Below are 18,896 nucleotides of genomic sequence, written 5' to 3'. Positions count from 1 at the left end.
CAATGTAGGTTCTTTAACAAGCTGGCACTAATTACAGCCATATGAGTATTTTATAATCATGAGAACATACTATATCTCCAGTTGTCAAATTGCTAAAAGGGACTTGAAGTCTATAGGTGATTACGAGATGAAGTACAAACACATATGACTTTGAAAAAACAAATACATATACATACTAACTGATGTTCCCATTCACTACACATGAATTCCCCATGGAGGCCATATCTGACAATGATCACTTATTTCACTCCCTAGGTTATTATCAGGTTTGTTGACTGTTATCCCAGATGTATACCCGTTATAATGGGAAACATGCATTTATAAAATAATAATTCAAATACAGTTGTCTCTCAGTGCTTAATGACAGACACCAAAGTACTTCAACCTTAAAACACTAATAAATATTGCAAGAGATAACTTATTAAAAGGTTTCTCATTAATGAGTAAGGTACTTTTCAAACCTACATTTCCAGAAAAAATAAGCAATTACAAAGAGCTAAAAGCAACTTAAATTACTACATTAAAAATTACAGAAAGAAAAACATGCACAAGTTTATTTGGTTTTAATATTTTGTATGTTTAAAAAAAGGTCTTTCATGTAAAAAATAAAACAAATATATATATTTAAATAAAAAATTTATAATTTTTTACATATTAAGTACAAAAGAGTACATATAATTTCATTAAAATTTTGTAATAAACCTCATATATAAGATTGGCCAGAATGCAGTGCACTTCATCAAGATCAATGTCTTCCACCTAGAGTGAGAAATAACACAAAACTTTAATTTATACTGAAAGAAATACAAATAAAAAATAATGCTAACAATTTTTACATTTAACTACCCAAAATACATAGATGAAAGACATTTTCCCAAGCTGGAAGATGTTTTTCTGATAGATACTTACCACTCCTGAGAAACAACTTTTCACAACTCATACTAACCTTTATATGCACAAACTTTTGCTTGCTACTAACCTTGTTATGCCCACCTACTCTCATATGTATTTTTGTTAGATATTTGCATGCAATTACTCTCCACCAATGGGAATACAATACAATTCCTATCATCTAGCAACCTCTCTTCTGTGCTGTCCAAAATCACTTTGAGGTTAGATAGTACATACAAAACTGACATCAGAAGTTAGGAGGTAAATATTTATCAGAAATATATTTTCAGTTTAGGAAACATCTTAATTTCTGATACAATATCACACTTCTCACAAATAGCCAGAAACTCACACTGAGCTGGTAGAAAGCACTCATAGGAAGACCATGGGGTGTGTGATTAAATGGAAGGCAACATCTCTGTAGGAGACTACATCACTTCTAAGCTAAATCTACTCTCTATCTTTATGAAATAGTGTCTCAATAAAGTTCGAAATAATGGAGAGACCTATCCAGCTTAATCATGTGTACATATCCAACACAACCATCATCATGTCCACTGGAAACCAAAATTCAGGGAATAGTAAAAACACTAGGAATGTATTGCCCAGTCTGCAGTAGAAGGAAGGTACCTCACCAAACAAGTGTAAGGAATTATGTGGCTGATCCAGCTCCAACCATCACCAATCTGCCAAGAAACAATATCCTGAGAATGGTAGGAAGGAGGGTGCTTCAGTCACAGGGATGAACAGCACACTGGCAGAATGCATTATCTGACACTAAATAGCATCTGTAATTGTACATCAGATCTACAGTAGAATGAGTATCACTGCCACCTACACATCCAGAATACCATCACCCTTCCCTAAATGAATGGAATTAAACACACTCAAAAGGAAGTCTCCATGGTCTACCACTCCACTGGCTAGGAACTGGTAAGTGGCAAATCCTCCTGTACTTCACTAAAAGAAGGGAAAAATAGTGCAATGGAGAGTTTGTTTGCTTGGAATGAAGCAAGCTACACAGTTTCTAGCTGCATAAGTTCACTAACATACCACTGTTCCACTGGGGAAAGGGGGGTGCACTGGAAAATCCAGAGGAATGCCACACCAGAGAAAGTGCAGTGGATGACTGTAATAACTTATTTTGAAAAGCAGGGTGATCCTGTGACACAGATCATTTGGGTTGGGTAGCAATTCATCTGCTTTATTCATGTTAGTCTATGAGTGTATGGTCCAGGACGAACACCTTTATGAAGCAAAATACCACAAAGCATACCTACAACAGTTTTATGGACCACCCTGCCTCAACAGTGGGTACATATGACATGCATGCCTTACAGTGCAGATTTAATAATTACTATACCTGGTCAAGCAACACTCACCACTGAGTGAGACCCAAATATTTGGCAAAGGTCCTTACAGAAAAACAAAAAGAGCACTTACCCACTTAAATAGAAGTCATGGTGTGCAAAACTGCAGTAGGAAACAGATAAAAGCCCATAAAACAAGTATAGCTAAGTAATGAAGACAAAGAGCAGTAAATATATGGTGAGTAATCCACAAAGTAGCACAAATAACATCCTCCATACTGATGACAATGAAAAAGAGAAGTCAGGAACATATTATTGTGATAGATGTAACAGGAAAATAAACAGAAAAGACTAACAACATCTACAAAACAAGAGAGAAATAAGCCAAGCTATACCAGAAACAGGAAAAAAACAATTAATGAAAATGAAAACAAATGTATGACATGCCAGACTGAAGCTGAAAGGTGGGCAAAAGGAGGTGACACCAGTTGTATGCACAGAAACAGAAACGATAGCCAAGTCGGTCAAAATGGAGCTACCAACAGAACCCAATACAGAGTGAGTTGAAAGATGCAGGGAAGTTGACAAATGGTATAGACCAGTCCAATCCTAACTGAGAATATCAATTACTCCAGCTAAAAAAAGAACAAATCTGAGAGAGTTGAGAACTGAGATGAAAGACAAAGGTATCCACATCTGAAATATCCTAAGAGGCAAAAAGCCCCCAAAACACTCATGGGTACAGTGGTTATTCTGCACAGAGCATCTTGGGACTTTTACATAATCCACAACAAGATACAGGGCATTTGGAATGTGACAAGCCAACAAATGATATTTGATGGCTGTATGCCCAATAGAAGTTTGATGTCCAAAAACAGAGGTCTCTTGACTGAGTGCCCCCTTCGCCCATGTCTGGGGATGTACGAGACCACAGTCAAATTCTTGGAATGCACCGTCAACTGAGCAGCCCTAAAGGGCCAGAAAAAAGTAACCCAAACACAAAGAACAACAAAAGTGATTGGTATGGAGAAAGGACTCAAAAAAAATCCACTATCTCAAAACACCCCAAACAACCAGGACAAGGAGGACGAAGAGGAACACTTATGGTGGTATTATCTCAATCTGCAGTTACAACAGAAAGTGTTCGTACCCCTGCATTGTGAGTAGTTTTTTTCCTTATAATATAAAAATTATCACGATTAGGATAATGAAAGTAGAGTATATTATAAATGTTATACTAACACACATCTACATAAATGTTTATGTAAATTGAATGACAAATAAACTGTTTATAAAAAAAAATAACCAAACATAGGAGGAACAGAAAGTGTTCGTGCATCTACTTCTATGGTCAGTTGTGTACCCTTTCAGGTGAATTACTTGGTGCAATCTCTCCTCATAGCCCTCCATGATCGTTTGACAGTACTCGACTGGTATTTTCTTCCATTCTTCTTTACAGAAAACCTCCAACTCTTGCAAGTTTTTCAGATGACACTGATGAACCCTGGTCTTCAACTCATGCCAAACATTTTCAATTGGGTTGAGATCGGGTGACATAGAAATATGTGCTTAGGGTCATTCTCGTGCTAGAAGATCCAACGACGCCCAAGCTGCAAGTTCCGAGCATCATTCTTGATATAAGTGCTTAATATATCAACGTACTCTTCTTTTTTTCATGATTCCATTGATGAGGTGAAGGCTGCCTACACCAGAAGAGCTGAAGGAACTCCATAGCATGATCGAGAGACGGTGTTCCTTTGAAGATTTTGTTCCCCCCTTCTTATGGAAAATATAGCGAACATCATTGTGGCTGAAAAGCTCAATTTTAGTCTCGTCTGATCAAACCATACTCTTCCAACAGGTAAAGGGTTTATCTACATGCTTTCATGCATACCTCAATCGGGCTTCTAAATGAAGAGGCTTTAAATATGGAGTTCTAGGAGGACGGCATGCTTTAAACCCAGAAGAGCATAACATGTTCATAACTGTAGAGGTGCTTACTTCAACCCCAGTTTTACTTACCAGTTTCTGTATGTCATTACATGTTAAATGAGGGTTCCTACTAACTTCCCTGAAAACCTTCCTCTTGGTTCTCTCTGGAATTTTGGTGGGGCGTCCGAAAAGAGGGAGGTTAGCAGTTGATCCTGTAAGTTTAAACTTGGCAATTATGCTTTGAACAGTAGATTTTGGCATATTAAGTTGTGTAGCAATGCTGGAAATAGAGGCACTAGACTTTATTTTACAATAATTCGGTTTTTTAAATCGCTGAACAGTTGTTTCCTGTTCGCCATGATGACCAAGCAAATAATGACGGAGACGGTGCTAAATTGCCAGAAGTAAATTTTTTGCTGGCTAAATTCCAATAATTATGAACCCAGTGTCTAGTTCTGGAATGGTATAATGTAGTTTATTTGCCAAACTAAACAAAATTTTTACGGGAATATCAGTTTTTTCACATGTTCTGAAATGTACAAACACTTTCTGCTTTTCCTATTTTTGGTTATTTGTTTATAAACAATTTATTTGTCATTTAATACACATAATTTATGTAGATCTGTGTTAGTATAATATTTATAATATACTGTACTTCTATTAGCCTACTGGTGATACTTTTTAAGTTATGAGTAAAAAACCACTCTGGACGCAAGGGTATGAACACTTTCTGTCGTAACTGTAACTATCAAGCATGTTCAGTCTATAAAAAGAGAAGAAGAATGAGAAGGGCATACAAGGAATCTGGAACACTGACACAACAGAACCCCTTGAAAATGACCAATTGGACACAACTAAGACAGATGAGCACTTAAAGAGAACTCCAAATCCAAAAAAGAGAGAGGATCTCTCACACAGTGAGAGAAGGAAGAAATGATGCAAACAAGATCTACAACTGAAGGGAAGTAAAGAAAGGAGTAACATCCCATAAAGAACCAGGTATTACATTAGAGTAAAGAAATACTCTTCCATCTTCAGCAACCAACTCAAACAGGTTTTCATAGAAGCTGAGTATGAAAGGCAGTCTGTCTGCAAGGAAGTTAGAAGTAGTCAGTCATATATAATGATGGAAATGAAGGCTCTAGGAAAGAAGAAGACACAAAAATGCCCAGACCAACACACAAAAAATGTACAAAGTTGAGGCCAGTTCACACAGAAAAACCCAGAACTAATGCATGCACCCTTGATAAGCAAAACAAGGATAATGACTGGTTACAGGGGAGATGAGAATGTGAAGTTAGGTATCCAACAAATTAATCTTCATCACACATAAACAGAAGCGAAAATCTAACGAAGAGCTAAGTATGACTTCATAGTTAACAAAAGAATGGTGCACAGCTGACATACTGATGACAAGATGACAGTCCCGTCTTTTGGGGGAAATGGCAAACAGATGGAAATAAAACCTCTGAATGAGAAGAACCTCCTCATGTGATAGCATTCTTATAAAGCAAGTTGAAAACCTACTCCTAAAAATACTAGCAAGAAATTGGAGGAGGAAAGGAAATGGAATGATGGGACAGGTAGTAGAATTGAAAAGGAAGCCAAAAGCTATGAAACCACTCTCAAAACCTAAAGGACTGTAGCAAAAAGACTTACATATGTGGACAAAGCTGATGAGATTGGTCCCCACAGGATCTGAGCTCACAACACAGTTTCCAAGACTACCAGTTTCCCCAAAGATTGCAATAAATCCTAACTCAATAGCTCATCACTGAGAAGGGCAGGAGTAAAATCATAGGAAATGGGAGATAAGGATAAAACATATTTGATTAATTAAAGCTACAAATGTGGAAGGAAATCTGGGCATATCCTCCAAAATGAAATATGACTGCAAAACATAGGCAAGAGAAGGAAATAAACTGTCTAAATCCTCATTGTCATGTGCAGGCAAACCCTCACATGGTAAAAAAGGATAACTAGCAGGTGACTCAAAAGACTGCATGAAGGTAGCCAACTCACTATGAACTACAGTCATTACTTCCCGAGCAGGTAAAGCTTGCTCAGACACCATTGAAGAGGGAGATAAATCATTTTAATAGCTACAGTAGCTATGGTAGATGCCACATGGAATTGCAAGTGGATCATGAGTGGGGTTGATTGAGAAAAAGATAATTTTTATCTCAAAAAAAAAAATCAAAACTGTAAAAGTGGGAGAAAATATGGTTGAAAAAACATGATGAAAAAAAAAGGTATACGTGAGCAAATAAATGAAAAAAACCTACCTGAAAATACTTTCAGACATTAAGAGTTCCAATCAAGAAGTGATTTGAGGTTGCAAGGAAGAGAGGGTGCTAGTGACAATATGAATTGTGTCACATTCCCACTGGTGGAGAGTTGCTTCATGATCATTTGCATGACAGCATGCATGCGTAGGGGGGAGTGTCAAAGGTGGTAGAGAGCAAATATTTGCACATATAGAGGGCAAAATAAGTCAAAGAAGTTATTTGTCAGAGAAGGCAAGGTCTCATATTAGAAAAAATAATTGATTCAAATAAAATAAATTAGTAACATATTGACTTTGATTGCACAAATTTCACATTTTGTTCATATTATATTCCTGTATATTCCACTTTCTTGAGAATGACATTTATGGAACACATTTTTTCCTATATAATACTTAAGCTTGCAGATTAGAAGGATTTATAGCTCATACTTTCACACATACATGCAAACTAATTGCATGAAGAACATTATCTGATTCAGAGCACATGAAACTTTATTTCTACTACTATTTTTCTACTACATCACACATAAACAGAAGCGAAAATCTAACGAAGAGCTATACATACCTGCATGAATTTCAAGGCCAAAAGGAAAGCATCAATAGGAATTTGATGAGTTTTCAAAATAAGTGACCTGGAGGAAATTGCACAATTTGGACATAACTGCCTTCATTTCACAAAAACGCAAAAATCATTATCATATTATGAAAATGTTATTTTACATAAAAAGCAAATACAATGTTTGAAGAATTTACATCAAAAACAAAAATTATCAATGAATACACCTGTTTGTTGTTTATGACATTTGCATAAAATGATTTTGTGTGCTTGTTAAGTATAAAGTTTCATAAAGGACTATTTGTATTCTGCACATTACAGGTACCAAAACCCAATTTCTTATGCATAAAATGAGGTCTCATAATACAGCTACAATGGTTTAATGCTTAATAAAAGATTCTGAGAATATCCAAAAAACAAAACAACATTCTTTTATCAGTTTAACAGTAACACAATATACATTATGAGAAAATGATGCAATACATGCTACTTCATAGTTGATATTTGAACCTACAAAAAATACAACGGCATTATTGCTTGTTTAAAGAAACCATTCACCAATGTACTTAGTTTGTTTTTAATACACATGCCTTTGTTTAAGGTAAAATATTTACAAGTTCTTCTGCTACTATTTTATATTCATCATATTTCAGAATAATGAACAAGGTAAACATTTTAAGAATGAATTAAGAACACTGTCCAATAAATTTGCATGTAAAATTATTATGCAATAAAATGTACAAAACAATATATTTCTACTGGTTACAAGATAAGCAGAATAAAAAAAGAAGTAAAATGTTAAAGTAGCTAATTATAGTAAAGTATTACTTGCTTATACTTTAATATTGTGATATTTCCACACTTTGGTTTAAAGACTGTTTGAGAAAGACAAAAACATTAAAAATATTTCTCTTTATTATGTATACAGTCAGTTTAAGTTTAATTAATATTTACTAGCATACTTCTTTTGCTATTTTATTTTGATAAATGCAGTAGTCACCATTTCAAGGAATAAATCATCATAAAACACTGAAAAACCTTATAAAGATTTATTGATGACCTATGACCTGACCTGTCACAATAACATCAGGTCAGACAAGCAAGTCATTCAAGTCACATGCAAAGAGTAGTGAGAAAAAAGTTCTTAATAATGAAACCTTAAACAGAGAAGGATAAAGGAGAGAATAAGATTTGCCTACTTGTATTCTCAGAGGATAATAATTTCTTAATATGTAAAAATATATCCTTTGCGATAAACAAATATTTACAAAAAAATGTTTTTACAGGCAAGAATTTTCTGAGTTGTGGAGCAATGCAAGTTTGAATGTTTTGTAATTTCTCTTTGTAAATTACAATAAATAAACATTACCAACAGGTCAAAATAAATATTCTAAAATGTTTTAGAGTTAAAAACTGTTGAAATAAGAGTTATTATTTTTACTTAAATTTTGAAACCTGATACATAAGTATGCACTCAAGACCTCATAAAAAGGTGTTTTCTGGTTGAGATAGGTTAATGCAGGATTTAAATCCTAAGTGTCAGGGATCAAAAGATGAACATGTTATACAATATATACCATTAAAAATATTATGATTACACACAGTTTATTATGATTACCTAACAGGTCTTTCTCAGTAAATTCTGACGTCTTGTGAACTATACAAGATTGAAGCACTATTAAAAAATAACTTGTCACAGGTTAGAAAAATAAAACTGAAAAGAATAAAACTTTATTGGTATATGAAAATAATCAGTTATAGTAAATGATCCAGAATCGTAAGTGCCATAAGGAAAGGAGTGTAAATAATGATTCATAAATAAACAACAAGTAACCTTTATATTTTTCATATCCATCTTAACAACAAATGTCCTCAGAAAAACAGGAATAAAGATCTGCAAAGCATTTGTATTAGGGAACAACTAAAACCACAGGAAATAGTTAATGCAGTGGACAATTTATGTAATTGTCTAAGATATAAGGTTTGAATCTTGTAAGTGATAGATGACCACAAATATTTATCATGACAACAAATGAAACATTTATCAGTTCAAGAACTAAGATGAATATAGTCTGATTATATCAGGTCAACAAATAAATTACATGTTTATTGTAAAGTAGTCCATTAAAGCAAGTATTTGATACACAATCATCTATTACATCCCTATCAGCATTTCTTATCTTTTCCTATCTAGCAAAATTCAAATTGCACTACACTACCAAATTAACAAATAGTATTCACTGTTACCTGTCCATATCATACAAAATGATATCATGCCAAAACCTGGCTTTTCTTTTTACACTTCCTAATCAGTTGACAAATGAACCAACAAATAAAGGTATAATAATATATTTAAAAAAAAATTTAAAGTATATATTTTTAACATTTGAACATTTAAAAATGTTACAATTGTGTATTTCCCAAGATATGTTTCTTTCAATATACCCCAATGTTTCTTTCCTTTAAAAAGCTAAATATTTTGCAAACTGTTGAAGCTTTAAAATTTGCCTCAAGTAATAAAATGGCAACAAAATGTAAATTTGAAGACTTATAAGATAGACATATGCAGTGATCTTGTTAAAATAAAATTCAGAATAATACCAAACTACTTACACTTTCTTAAACAAATTTCTGCAGGTTATGATTTTTAATTTTTCTAGGATCAGGTAGATACCACACTTGATGAAAAAGGCCTCATTTGCTGTCATAGCTGCACTGAGACGTAGTAAGTTTCCTTCACTGCAGTTTAAATTAAGAAAGAGTAAAGTTTAGTGTAACAGAAAAAAACAGAAAAAGACTGTAATTTAAGTATGAAGGCCAATCAAGTACAAAGCAGTTACATTTACTCCCAAAATAGTCAGTCAGTAACACTCACCCAGGCAATAAGTTCTCATAAGACACCACAATTATTAACTTAATGCAGAATACGACTGTTTTCAATTTACTAAAAACTAATTACTTTATAGCAAATACAATTAATTTAAGAAATCAACACATCATATTAACTAAAGCTTTTAAAATTAAACCTCAAAAAGATTTTCACTGAAATGGATTATTGCTTTGTACTTTTTATTTACAGTAAAAATATACAAAATCTACTTGTTGGCAGATAAAAAAATAATTATATTGAATGAGGAAAAACTGATTTTGTGTTGAGACATAGACTGAGTACATTACATTAAAACAATTTTGGAAACTCGCAACATTGTTATTGTCCACATAATCACATCTAGTTTTATTATATCTGGGGACTTTTCATCTTGACAATAGATCTGCTTATTTTTTTTACTGAAAAGCTCCAAAATAAGGCTGTCATATCCAAAGTACACTATAATTCTTTACAAACATTCTAGAAAACATCTTAGATGGATCACATATAAATCCAAAGGTGCTTCATCCAGCAACTTGACCAGTATGTCTTTATATGGAATAGCATGAATACAGGTTTATTATGCAGCTGCTTATGGTATACATGACATATAACTGTTGACAAACCAATACTCTTTTGGCTTACATTCTGTTCAACTTTGGCAATCTTTATAAAGTAAAAGGGTCTATAACATTGATTGAAGCAAAGTTTACCATATACTTTGTATCCTTTCTCTCCTGATCCTTATTTTGCCCTTGGTACAATATACATAATAATCATGAATCCTTTTGAAAAAGTTTAATCACATACTATGTATATCACTTTTGGAAACTTGTTTTCACTCACCGACTAGTAGAAATGGCCCATTACTCATTACAGTTATAAAGGCACACACATGCTTTGTCAAGAGATACTAAATACTGCTATTATTACCCAGTTAGGTACATATACAGTGGGTCTTTTTTTTCTTGTATATGTCATGAAAAGGGCTTGTATGCACTCTATTTTTCTAAATAGAAAGCCTACTTAATTATATTACATACTCCTGTCTGGGACAGATGAATGCTTAAGGCCACTGATTTTTGTGTTGTTGGTTCTCAGCTGTTATAAGAAATTACAATTTGATCATCACAACTGGGATATAGCTTTTTTAAAGTCTTTTACTTGTTGGTCTCAATGCCCCAAGTTGATTCATACTCCACTACTTTCAACTGTCACTAAGCTCAGGATATATCCTCATCTTGGAAATTCTAAATTAACAATCTGAACACGTATTTATGACCTGTGTGTAATAATATTTTGTTTCAAAAATGGCTGCTACATAATCCCTACCAGCAACATACTAAGCATGAAATAAAAACAGTGTCAAAAAATAGCTCTGATACATGTCACTCTAGTACAACTTCATATCAGCTGTGATTTTCAGTTGACTTGTAGATTTGCATATTCAGATTTATTTCAATATACAACTTACTTATCTCTACGTACAACTACAGACAAAACAAGATAATTATCTCTCTAAAAACAGAAATATAATTATAATACTCACATAACAGCTTTCACAACTTCAGAAAACTGTTTAAGATCATATTTTTCTAACAAATGCATACTTGGCATGTGACCCTGGGAAAAAATTAAAACAGACAAGAAAATGATAATACTTAAAAGTAGATTAGAAAAATAAATAAATAATAATCATTTTTCAAATGAAACAGTAGAAAATAATAGAAGGAGAAAACACAAAAGAATCTCAGTCATATATAATAAGTGCTAAATACAAACTTTCTAAAGTATGTGTGTAAGTAGTCATAACCATTAAACATGTAAAATACAAACAGAAACCTGTCTCTAGTTTATTTTACTTTCTATACATCTCAGAAAATATAATAAACCTTACCAGCAGCATCTTTACAGGAATTAGGTAAATCAGAATTAATCGTTTGTTTCTTGTTGCCTTCTTGTGACATCTTTGGAATGAGAAAGTGAGATATTCCTCAGCTTATCAAGAAAAACATGATCTTCAGTTAAAAAAGAGCACCACACATAACACATTTTCAACTGGTTGAGAAAAACATTAATAAAATTTCCACATACTAAGGTTAACAATGTTTCTCTGCTAGTCAAAGAAAAAAACCAAAGTTTATCAACAAAGTGATGTTACTAAATTATAAATCAAATTCAATTCAGTATGGCTTCTCATTTTTGTATTGTATAAATCAAGTTACATATAAATGCACTGTTGAAAATTTCTCCTCTTCATGATTTTTCTGGCTTCTTTAAAATTACACATGTATATAATGCCTGTGCATCACTGACTTTGCCAGTGAATCTTTTCTTTTATGACAAAATAATAGAATGAAATTTACTAACCATAATATGGCATATAAGTAATCTTTAACCAACAATATCAGAATTATGTAATGACTAGAAAATGAAACTTATAAAACTAATCTGAAGGAATCATAATCCTCTAACTTACCAAATATACTCTTGTAATCAACATATAAATTTATTGCTCTTAAAAGTAACCACAAGGTGGTCATTACTAGAGAAAATCCCAACCCACTTACCATGATAAAGTATTTTGTTTGTTTAGAATTGAGGATAAAGCTACACAATGGGCCATCTCTGCTCTGTCTACCATGGGTATTAAAACCCAGTTTTTAGCAGTGTGAGTCTGTAGTTATATTGCTGGACCACATTTAATGACAAAAATTCCTTTTAACAAGCACCATACAAGATCACATTTTCACTTCAACTTGCTGGTATCATGAAAATTTCCATACTTGCTGGCTAAGCCATTCACATGACAAGAAAATTTCTACATTTTCCTTTTAGCCAATTGTAGTAGCCTGAGAAGATTTCACCATAAAAACCCTTTTCTGTGGTTCTGGTGTATGCTGTATTTGTGTGTATTACTGATACAGAGAAATGTCACACTACACATAACACATAAAATTGGATTTAAACCATATTTATTGGATAACTAATGACTATCTTAAAACAATACAATGCTAATTAAATCAATAGACTAAGAGTAAGGGATATACATATGCCTTGCCTTTACTGTTACAACATATGAATAGATTTAACCTAACATGGTATGTAGTTATGAGCAGTATTCAATGCTGAGAGGATAAAATAACTGTTGCATGCACAGGAGCCAGTCAGTCTCACAGACAAAGTCCCTTGGCATTTTTTTTCACCTCTTTAGAAGTGAAATTTATATTATTTACCATAATAAAAGTGTTAAATCCTAAGTGATCATGGCCACAAAACCCCAAACAAAGAGAACTCGGAAAGCCATAACAATGCAGCAAAAGCAGAAAATCATTAAGAAGCACGAAGGTGTTAGAACAAATGATCTTTATGCTGAATATGGGCTTCCTTCCTCAACTGTTTCAACTGTACTTGCTCATAAAAAAAAACTGAAGGGAGTAAAGGTGAATAACAAATCAACCAGAATGTTCAAAAGCAGGTCACTGGTAGTTGAAGAGGAGAAACTTTTGTTAATTTGGATCAAAAAGAAGCAATTGAAAGGTGATTCCATAAGTTCTTATGGATATACAACTGGGCATGTCACCAGTGGTCTTGCCAAACACCCTATCTCTACAGTGACCATTACAGTTAAACCAGCTTTGAGGCAAAGCATACCTGACTAGGCAACATCCTCCACAGAGTGGGACGCCCTTAGCAGTGATAAAAAAAGGGAAGGTCTCTGAAATGAAAACATAAATGAAATGATGTGATAAATTAACCCAGTCAAAGGTGAACAGACATGTGTTAAATTGCAATGAGATAAAGACAATATCCATCTGAGGAAGACAGCCAGATCATGCAGATAATGAACAACACTTTTCATTGAAGGAGAGTTGCCAAAGACATGATGATACAATAAATTTGATGAGAAGAAATGCTGTGGAGACAGCAACTTTTCAAGGATAAGTTATATTATGTCATCAGCCTGATGAGTTGATGAACCCAAAAAGTTAGTGCGAGAAGTGACAAATAATGGGAAATAGATGGATTCCAGGTAATAATAATAATACAAAAATTTGAACTCCAAAAGGATGCAGTATGTGCCACATTAAACCATAAGGAACAAACCAGACAAAGAAACCAAGATAGATCAGTGGGAGTACAGGTGGGAAATGGAAAATAAAGAAAGGGTGTACCACAGGTCTTAGGAGGAAAGGACAAATCTAAATATAATATGATATAAGTTGAATGGTAGAGGAGGTAATATAAGTAGCATAAATATCTTATTAACAATGTCTGCAAGTAAGGAGGAGAAGGACATAGATCTTGGGAGAGAGATGATAAATGGAATACTTCAACAAAGGTACAAAGGAAAAATAAGAAAGCACATAAGGGACAACACTGAGACCACAATCAGACGAATCAATGAAACAAGGAGAATATGTATCTAGAAATAACCAGAGAAGGAAGAAAATGACAGGGGAAGACAAAAACTTACAAAACTTGATGCAACAGAAGTTGTTCAACAAGACCATCTGAAAGCCAGGCACAGTTGAACTGGGTATGTCTTTGTCAAACAACCAAGAGAATTATGAAAGATGAAAAAGAAGAAATGGATGGGAAGGATCAAAACCATGTCGAAGAGACAAAAGACAGAAGGTAGACCATCTTCTTCAGTAAATGTACATGAAAGAAGGTCTTACAAATCTGGAAAGCATAGATGCAACACATGCAGTCAGTTCTTGGGGTGAGGCATTATACCTAACAAAAGCCATGCATGAAGATGGAGGTGGAGACATCTGAATGAACAATGTCCAAATGAAGTTGACAGATAACAGACTATGACAGAGGTAAGAGGTGAGGGTGCTGTAAAAGTCAGAGTCATGGGAACCATCTTTACCTCAGCAAATACAAAGCCATCAGGAAGACTTGACACAGAGTGGTTTGGATTAGAGATAAAACTCTGGGGAGGAGTCAAATAGGAGGGTAGAAATAGCTGTGATGACACCTCCAAACCTTGAGTAAATGCATCTACCTCCAGTACAAGCAAGACTTAAATCGAAGTCTAAAAAGAAAAAGGTTTGCTGTCACAGTGAGTGGTCAAAGCATCAATATAAGTTGTTTCCAGCTGAGAACATACTCACTGAAATAAACACTCTATGGTCAGAATTTTGTAAAATCAAGATAAACAATCCACAACCAGATTCAGAGCACCAGAAATGTGACACATTAAAACAACCATGTTGTGTCTGTGGGTCCAGAAAATGACATCCAGGATCTGAAAGCACAGAGACCTGAATGTGGTGTCCCTTGTTCAGTGACCACTGTAGAGTTACTGGAATGTACCAAAACAACCCTCCTTTGCAGGGAAGAAAGAAAGATGGACAAAGCTAAAATAATTGCAAACCATTTATGAAGACTGATATGGAGAGAACACTCCTTGACCAACCAAAGACCAGAAATCTCCTAATGTCAAGGTAAGCACCCCAACTCTCTGATGATGCATCTGTGAACAGATGTAAATTCAGATAAGGTGAAAGAAACAAAACCCTAGCTGATGTTGGAAGTGATTGGAGAAGGAGGAGTGAAAGAATCCAAGTAGAAGCACCACTGAATGAGGAATATCCACTGAAGGAAATGCACATGAGCTTGACTCATGAGAATGAGAGCTTCCAAGAAAGCTCACATCCCCAAAGAGACAGAACCTCTCAAACTGTGAGAGGATGTAATGTGAGGTCCTTGTAGACTGCTTACTCCTAATCTTGGAAATGAAGAGAAGAAATCTAAGTGAGGTTTGAAATAAATAAATCCCTCAATGAACAAGACACTGAGTAAGGGCAAAGACAGGCTTCTCCACCTCTATCAAGAATTCCACCTATGCTACTTCTTGTAGAAGCAGACAAGCATGGTCTTTGGAACATGAATGGGAAGAAGTGAGAAGGAGCAAGTGAGGACAAATCTGAATTTCAGAATACAAGGAGAAATATTGAGTTCTAGTATCAAGAACACAAGAAATGTAACTAAAGTAAAGCTCAATTCTACAAACAAGATACGAGTATGTCAGCAACTTGCAATGAAGAAAAAAAAAGTCATACTCTGTTGATAATTTTGATTACAAAGCACATATTTAACAATGACAAAAATAATATTCAGATAGAATAATGAATTAGATGTTACAGTTACCCTTTGTCATTTGTAGGTTTGAGTATTTTCAGAACAGCCACAGTCCATTCATTCCTCACATTGAAAAAATTAGAAGGAACATTAAGTGAAAGGACTATTTCACTAATGGCTCAGATTAATTTAAAGAATAAAATAAAATGTATTCAGCTGAATAAAAAAACTATAATCAAATGGAAACTCAAGACTATTATTAACAATTATCAGAAAGGAGAGAGACTTAGTACAACCAAATGAAGTGAGGTAAACCAAAGATATTTCACAAGCAAGTTTGATTCTTTAAAACAGTTCACTTTCTCTCCATGTGACAATCTTAGAGCAACACCCCATACTTAAGACAAAACAGGGCACAATATAACTATCCATGAAACAGTGGATGATTTCATTGACTAGATCTTCTACTAGAGAAACTCGTATCTATGGCTGAACTTAGCAGGAGAACTTGACAAGATTTAATATCTTCAAAACTATAGCTTTAAAAAAATTTTGAAATATTAAGTTAACATTATTAACATTAGGGGAGATTGTAACACTTGCATTTGCCAAGTATATTCTTATACGTGCCCAAATATATCAAAATATTGATAAATTATCACATATACTTGTTGACATAATGTATTATTTATTCTATACATAAATACACCTGAATAAGGTATTTTATACAATGGAAGTACAACAAAGTATCTCTATAGTATGGTTCAGAACTGAAATATTATTTAAGGAAAGTTTAAGGTAACACAAGTAATGAAATGGAAGTTTTTAAAAATTAATGTCTCCTCTTATTGAACACCAAAACTCTATAAACACTGTATGGAAACAAACATGCAAAAAAACTGAATATCTTGAAAAACTACAGTTTGTTATAATGTCTGCTACAATGCTTTATCTAAATAAATAGTCCAAGTGAACATCCTTATTACCATCAGAACTTTCTTATATAAAGTGAACTATAAAATATATAGATATTTTATAAACTTAATTTTAAACAATACCAGAATAGACCAAGCACAGACTCATATGACAATTTCTTCTCACGATAAAACACACATATTGATAAAAATTATAGTTTTTAGGTCTTTTAAAATCTTTACCATTGATTTTACTTCAGTAGGTAACACAAAAGAAACTAATACACAATATTTCAAAGTAAAATGTTTTATTTTTCACTGAAATGGTTCACTTCTTCAAAGAACTTTACCTGAAACCTTCTAACTCTGATTTGTACTTTCTGCATATCAATAGAATAATAAATTAATTGCATAAAAAGCTATTAAATTTTGACAAGAAATGCTCTGTAACACAAGAAAAAAAAATTTTTTGCTACCACATACTTCTGTCATTTGGAATAAGTATTAGGTATTCATCAAAGTAAAGTATACTTGCATAATATCTGCAATGTCATTTTTAAAAGGTAAAAATGTGCAATTCAAAATTAAGTGAAAAGTCTGATTTCTTCATGTTTATGCCAAAAACATAATACATATACATATATCAATCAGCTTAGCATTGCATGGTAATGACCCTCTTACATAACTTATTAGTAATTTTTGTTTTTTATTCAATTATAATTAAAAATAACCTCAAACAGAAGTGTTTGTTTGTTTTTCACTCTACTAACCTGTTGCCACAAAACCAGCTGGAATATATTGTGAAACAATGTATCTAACTTTGAAATGATTTTCTTAAATGTTAAAAATTCCTCAAAGGTTTTTTAAATAATCAGCAATCTGAAAAGAAACTAACATAGTAATAGTTATTGTATATAATTCTAACTAATATCAAGGAGGAAAACAAAATATTTTCCTATTATCTTAGCTCTTCTTATTTCCTTTTTTACAAAAATATGTTTACCTATGTACAAGCAAGTAAATAAATTGTTTTTCAATAAAACATACTAGTTTTAGCAATTTGTGTTTTTTTAAATATTTTATTTCACTTAGACATAACCTTGTTCAAATTTAATTAAACTTTCAAGACAAGAATTGCAAATAAAAATATATTTCCTCATTAACTTAACAGTAAACTACTGCTCTAATCAATAAAAAAACTACTTGTTTACTTACCACTCTTAAAATCACTCTCAAACATGGATTTTCTTCCAACATAATACCTGCAAGAGTGCCTTCTCTGAAATTATACTACAAAACTCCTAAAAAACACCATTCTTTTATCTCTTTCAGATAATAAACTCAAAAAATATTATGAACAACATAAAGAAAGTAGGTTGATAACAAAATAAATACATAATTTTGATACAATTACTCACACAATCAAGTATGCTTTCCTTGTTTAAAGTATATTAGGTCAAACATTAATATGTTGAAATGACAGGACTTTAGCAATTCATTCAAGATTTCAAAAGATCAGAACCAATCTGAGCCTTGACTTTAAATTTGATCCATAATAAATATAGAGTATGAAATACAACAAATAGTTAAATAAAATGATGGGAATAAATTTTAACTCTGACATTAGCTGTGCATTTAAGATAGCTAAGAGTGACATACCAATGTTTGACCATTTAGTTAAAAAAAAAACTTTCATTTCTTCATAAAAAAGTAGCCACGAAAAATAAAGAAGTGATCAATTGATCCTTTCATTTGGAACAGCTGACAGCAAAAATCAAGATTTAACAAACTTAGAAATTGCCTGCGAGAGTAATACTTCAAACTCCAATTTTACTCTACAGACTAAAAAACAAATTTACAATTTCGATAATAGAAAGTAAGAGGTAAGTGGTAATAGATTATTAAATCTTTTCTAAAACCTTAAAAATTACAAGTTTTTACAGACTGATATTATATTATTCATAAATGTTTATACTTACTGTTGGAATCAAGATTGCTAAAAAGCTCTATAAATTACAAATCTTTTAATGAATGATTATTAATT

General features: G+C 32.9%; 1 protein-coding gene across 9 annotated transcripts in view; it reads right to left on the bottom strand.

Annotated features, from left to right (window-relative positions):
* The window catches only part of PCID2 (PCI domain-containing protein 2), a 45,186-nt gene that overhangs the window by 7,044 nt on the left and 19,246 nt on the right, over positions 1-18,896 (bottom strand). For 7 of the 9 annotated variants that reach the window (XM_076482994.1, XM_076482993.1, XM_076482992.1 and 4 more), the window contains exons 9-14: positions 18,068-18,126; positions 11,743-11,843; positions 11,395-11,468; positions 9,590-9,715; positions 6,986-7,052; positions 703-759 (exon numbers count right to left, since the gene is read on the bottom strand). In XM_076482994.1, coding sequence (XP_076339109.1) covers positions 703-759; positions 6,986-7,052; positions 9,590-9,715; positions 11,395-11,468; positions 11,743-11,843; positions 18,068-18,126 — 484 coding nt within the window. The remainder of the gene's footprint in view (positions 1-702; positions 760-6,985; positions 7,053-9,589; positions 9,716-11,394; positions 11,469-11,742; positions 11,844-18,067; positions 18,127-18,896) is intronic. The other 2 variants (XM_076482995.1, XM_076483000.1) reach the window with 1 other exon arrangement.

This window comes from Tachypleus tridentatus, chromosome 13 (genome assembly GCF_004210375.1).
Source record: "Tachypleus tridentatus isolate NWPU-2018 chromosome 13, ASM421037v1, whole genome shotgun sequence".
Lineage (NCBI taxonomy): Eukaryota > Metazoa > Arthropoda > Merostomata > Xiphosura > Limulidae > Tachypleus > Tachypleus tridentatus.
Note: the sequence above shows the minus strand (reverse complement) of the source record. Positions and strands in the feature narration are given on the sequence as shown.